This window comes from Octodon degus, unplaced genomic scaffold (assembly GCF_000260255.1).
Source record: "Octodon degus isolate 3935 unplaced genomic scaffold, OctDeg1.0 scaffold00054, whole genome shotgun sequence".
In the NCBI taxonomy this organism is placed as follows: domain Eukaryota; kingdom Metazoa; phylum Chordata; class Mammalia; order Rodentia; family Octodontidae; genus Octodon; species Octodon degus.
The window spans coordinates 12782497-12788028 of record NW_004524630.1 but is presented as its reverse complement, the minus strand read 5'-3'; the positions used below and the strand labels follow the sequence as shown (position 1 = coordinate 12788028).

At 42.2% G+C, this 5532-nt stretch overlaps 2 protein-coding genes and 1 pseudogene across 6 annotated transcripts in view; 2 read left to right on the top strand and 1 right to left on the bottom strand.

The window, feature by feature from the left end:
* The window catches only part of Kdm5a (lysine demethylase 5A), a 125706-nt gene extending 120180 nt beyond the window's left edge, over positions 1–5526 (bottom strand). For all 4 annotated transcript variants that reach the window (XM_023717719.1, XM_023717720.1, XM_004633393.2 and 1 more), the window contains exons 1-2: positions 5202–5526; positions 178–255 (exon numbers count right to left, since the gene is read on the bottom strand). In XM_023717719.1, coding sequence (XP_023573487.1) covers positions 178–255; positions 5202–5366 — 243 coding nt within the window. In that variant the 5' untranslated portion in view covers positions 5367–5526. The remainder of the gene's footprint in view (positions 1–177; positions 256–5201) is intronic.
* The window catches only part of Ccdc77 (coiled-coil domain containing 77), a 71055-nt gene that overhangs the window by 2835 nt on the left and 62688 nt on the right, over positions 1–5532 (top strand). The gene's annotated exons all lie outside the window — the stretch shown is intronic.
* LOC101561003 overlaps positions 1–5532 on the top strand; it is a 34996-nt pseudogene that overhangs the window by 2821 nt on the left and 26643 nt on the right.

The window sequence follows — 5532 nt, the reverse complement described above, 5'->3', positions numbered from 1 at the left end:
GGGCTGGCTGGCATGTGGTGCTGGCGGATGGAACCGCGGTCCCTGTGCTTTGCTAAGCTTGTTCTAAGTAGGTGCTTTAGACCACTGAGCCATCTCACCAGCCCCTGTATTCAATCTTAATACAAACTCTGGACCCCAGTACATGAGAAAGCAGAAATGGCTACATTTAGCACTTACCTCGAGTTCATTCAGGCGCTGGACTCTGGGAGTAAAACGAAAGCTTTTTACTTCACAGGCAAATGGTGGTTGCCAGTCCTAAACAGAAAGAATTTCTTTTACACTCAGTGGTATATAAGCAAGGAGTGCATCATTTATTCCCTTAGGAGTAAATTGTCACAAGTCGTAGATTACCTTATATTACCTTTTTATTCCTTTTTGGAGACACTGGAGATTGACTACAGAGCATTCTAGAACTGAGCAATATTTCTAGTCCCTCTTCCTGCTTTTTTTCTCTCTTTGGTACCAAGAATTGTATTTACAACCTCACGTTTGCCAGGCAGACACTATGCCACTGAGCTATATCCCCAGCCCTTTTTTTTTAAATGTATGTGGTACAGGGTCTCACTACCCAGCTTGGACTCTTAGTGATCCTCCTGTTTTTAGCCTCCCCAGTGCTGGGATTACAGACGTGCGCCACCATGCCCAGTCTCTGTGGCTGGATCAACATGCCTAGGGTGGGGCCACGACATGTGACGCTGGAGATCCAACCCCAGTCCCTGTGTTTGCCTAAGCAAGCACTTAGTACACTGAGCTATCTCGTCAGCCTCCAAACATTCCCCCCCTTTTTTTGCATTATTTTATTTTGCAACAAGATCTCACCATATTGCTTATACAGGATTTGAATTTAGGATTCTCTAGCCTCAACCTCCCTAACCACTGGGATTACAGGTATGTGCCACCAACTCCAGCTAACATTTTCTTTATTGTAGACAGGAAGAATAGAATTTTGCATATAAAGCAATTTAAATTTTAATTTAATATTACTTACAGGATCAATCTTCAAATCTCACCAGTCTATTTACAGCCCATAATTATGCTTTCCCAAATTACTCAAAATAGATTTCAGTGAGTTTACACACCATAAAACAATATCCAGCTAAATGGTTACCAAATTGAAAAAGAAAAAAAAATTGAAAAGAACAACAAAACAAGTAAAATTAAAGATTAAAAATATACTGTGGGCTAAGTATGTAGCTCAGTAGTAGAGTAATTCACTGGCACAAATGAGCCCTGGATTCAAGTCTCAGCACTACAGAGCAAAACAAAAAATAGTTTAAGTATTCATGAGGAATCAGGCACAGGGATGAAATATTATAACCCAACCTATTAAGAAGGCTGAGGCAGAAAGATCACAAGTCTTTGGCACATCTGGGCAACTCACATCCTACCTCAAAAAAAAAATTTTTTTTAAAGGCATGGGATGAGGTCAGAGTATTGTCATATTGGGCACTGGGCTCAATCCCCAGCATCAAAAAATGAAGTACAACATACTGAGGAAAGAGGACAGCTTGAGCCTGAGTATGGTCTAACTTGGGCAAGAGACCCCTTCTCAAAAATATAAATATTTGCCTGTTTAATTCCAGCACTCTGGGAGGCTGAGGCAGAAGGACCAGAAGTTCAAGGCCAACTTAGCAAGACTAACAGAACTTTTTATTTTGTCTCAAAAAAAAAAAAAAAGGCTGGAAATGTAGCTCACTGAAAAGGCTCTGAGTTTAATACCCAGTACCACAAAAAAGGATCTATAGTGATTCCTCAGTTCAGGAATGATTCTGTTGGTTCAAAAACTGAAGCATTTGGCAAAATTTAGTTTTTGTTCGCAAACGCTACATCGGGTGACAGGCATTTCCCATGTGAACATGGCTATCTTTTCCATAATTGTGGGATGAATTAAGGTTGTGAACAAAGGGACCACTGTATTAAGGTAATTTTTAAATATGTGTAAATGTAAGTTTTTTGGGGGGGAGTTTGTTGGGTTTTTTTGTTGTTGTTGTTTTTTGATTTTTTTTTTTTTTTTTTTTTTTGCGGAACCGGGGATTGAACTCAAGTCCTTGTCCTTGCCTGGCAAGCGCTTATTCTACTGAGCCATCTCCCCAGCCCTGTTGTTGTTGTTGTTGTTTTGGTGGTACCAGGGATCGAACTCAGGGCCTTGCACTTGCCAGAGAAGCACTTATTCCACTGAGCTATTCCCCTGGCCCCTATAAGCATTTTAGAGTGTATGTTCTAGAAAAGTTTTGTTCATAGCTCTGGGGTTACAGGTGAACATGAAGCTCATTAAAAAAAAACAAGAAGAAATCTCATAGAATAGAGACAATTTCCAGACTTTGATAGAACTAAAATGAGATTATGAGATCATAAATTTCAAGTGATGGTTCTAGAGAACTAGATTTGTTTTGTTTTAGGGACAGGGTTTCACTGCATAGTTCAGACTGGCCTCAAACTTGCAAAGATCCTCCTGCCTCTGCTTCCCAACTAGGGGGTTACAGGACTGTACCACGATGCCCACCTAGATGCACTTTTTTTTTTTTTTTTTTAAAGATTTGATTTAAATAGTAAATCCATGGACCAGCAAGATAGCTCAGCAGACTAAGCATCTGTTTAGGCAAGCACAGGGACCAGGGTTCAATCCCCACCCTCAGGCACACTGAGCCCCAGACCAGGCAGGGTAGAACACACCTATAATCCCAGCGCTAAGGGGTCAGGGAGATAGCTCAGTAGACTATGCGCTTGCCTGGCAAGTGGAAGGGCCTGAGTTCAATCCTCGGTTCCGCAAAAAAAAAAAAAAAAAAATCCCAGCGCTGGAGAGGCTGAAAACAGAAGAATCACTACAGATCCGAGCTGTGTAATGAGACCCTATACTAAATACATTAATAATAATAATAATAATAGTAAATCTGTTTAAGATAAGAGCAGCAGTTCAAAAAGTCCCCCCACCAAAAAAGTCCCTTACTTTCCAAACTGAAAAAATCTGCCAATATCTAAATTAAACTCTACTGTAAATTAGATCTACTTTCAGTAACAATGTGACATCCACAGAAAAGGTATACTTTTACAGTTTTTTTAAGTAATGAAAAACCACTTTTTCTTATCATTAAGGATCCACGAATAGAATTTTTAGTGACTGCAATAGCAGAACGTGAAAATATGGTTTAGAAAAACTTGAATATTCAAGGTTTGGTCAATAGAGGTAATTTTGGTAGAGGAATTAAGTGGAAGCTTTTAAAGAATGACAATACAGGGCCAGGAAGATGGCTCAGTGGAATAAGCACTTCCCTGGCAAACGCAAGAGCCTGAGTTCAATCCCCCGTTCCGCCAAAAAAAAAAAAGCAAAGCAGGGGATGTAAGCAAATGTGTGGGAAGCTCTGGGTTCAATCCCCAGTGCAACACATGCACAGAAGAATGACAATACGTATCATCATAACAATGATTTATTTATTAATCCTTTCCTTGAAAATGATGGTGTATAATCCTAACAAATGCATTCAGCAAACTCATTCACTGATCAGCAGGATTTCTGTTTTAGAATCAGGAAATTAATCTGGGTTCAAAATCCACTTTGCTACTAGCTCAAAAATCACACATTTGTCAAGTGTTTTAACTTTTCCAGACTTTCCTCATCTGTAAAATGAATTTTATTTGCATACTGGGTCTCTAACATTACATGAAACAATCTCTAGGTGCTAAATTAGCTCCTCTTCCTTCCTCCCATCCAGGCTTCTAAAATCACTGTGGCACATATTTTCATGGAATAGTAGTCAGCTGTGAGGGTAGAGGCTTTGAAAAATTCAAACATGGGGGGCCTGGGATACAGCTCAGGGGGGCTGCACCTGCCTGGCATGCATGAGGTCCTGAGTTCAGTCCTGGTACCCAAACAATAAATAAATAAATAAATAAATAAATAAGACAAAATTCAAACATGACACTGCATTAGTTTTATCTTAACTACTACTGGACAAAACATAAAGCAAAATATCTCTAAGAAATCTATTTGGGCCCAGCCTGGGCAACTTACTAAGTCTCAAAAAAGAATAAAGGGATGAGGATGCAGCTCAGTACAAAGGAGCTGGATTTAATCCCCAATACTAAGGGGAGGAGAAAAATCATTTAAAAAAAAAACCTAGGGGGGAACAACTAAGGAAAGGCTCACAAACCAAGTTGCACTCTATATTTGTGAGCACTTGCTAGAAACACAAACTCCAGGCCTTCCATAACCAGAAATCGATTTTTTTTTTCTTTCCTGGGGATGGTACCCAGGGCCTCCGGGGAACTAGGCAAGTACTTCACCTCTGGACCCTAATAGAACCTATTCTCATCTCAAAAAGAACTTAGGGATTTGCCTTTTAACATACAACTGATGCTGACGCAGGCTGTCCAACATTATTTGGAAAGCACCAGTCTTAACAGGTCAAGAAAAAAACCGTTTGACCTTGAACACATCACTCAACCTCTTAGGGCATTAATTAACCCCAAAGAGTAGTACCTGTTTTCTTTAAAGACTAAGAATTATAATTAACCAACCTATAGGCAAACCTAGTTATTTACTATAATTGCAATTCTTTAGTCTTTGCTCCATAGCTCCAAGGGATTTTAACGTTTTCTTCCACCTTTGTTATTTACCAATTTTTCCTAATCCGCTATCTAAACTTGAAAATTAATTGACCCTCTTCCCCCCCCGGGAAAGATTTTCTCACTGCAGTAATTAGGCTGGAGTCTCCTCTAGTGATATTATCCTGGCAGACTCCTGGAGCTCAGATTACCTTTTAAGAAACCCTAGCCCTGAAATGTGGCCTGCAAATGTTTCTGATACACTAAGCACCACAGGGCTTGGGTAAGGATACAGCCGCTGGAATGGCAGTTTCTCCGAGCAAATCCTAATGAGAATCCTACAGGAGTGTAGGGCATGTCAGGGCAGAACATTTCCAACGCCCGACCGGCCGGCAGGCCTGAAGCCTTGTTACCCTTGCCCCAATCCAAATAAAAGTATCAGTTGTCAAGTTTTAGGGAGGAAAGGCCCCAGAGAGCCCTCGTTCTCGCGTTAAGACTTGCCAACGTTAAGACTGCAAGAGAAACCAAGGCAAAAATATCCAGAAACGTGGCCTCCAGTCGTGGAGAAATAAGGAAGACATCTACGAAAGGACAGAGGACAGCTGCGCCCGGCGCATCGACTCCCGTTCTCCCTGCTCCCTCTTCCAAGCCTCTGGTACCTTAGGCGGCCGGATTTTGCAGATGCCGGTTTTCTCAGCCAGAGGCCGGATGCGGCCGATAAAGCTGAGCGGATCTGTGAACTCTTCCCAGCTAGGCTCAAAGACTGGGCACTCCGGAGGTGGCACGAACTCCGCCGCGTAGCCCACCGGCCCCACGCCCGCCATGGCAGGAGCCAGGCCCCCTGAGGGGGACGGATGGAGAAAGGCCGGCCGGAGCCCGCGAGCCCTTTCACATCCCCTCCCAGGGCCCGGAAAGCATCTTCTCAGCGAGCTACGCGACACCCAGAGCCACGATCGCTCCTTCCTGCTGTTTGTTATTGTTTCCTTCGGG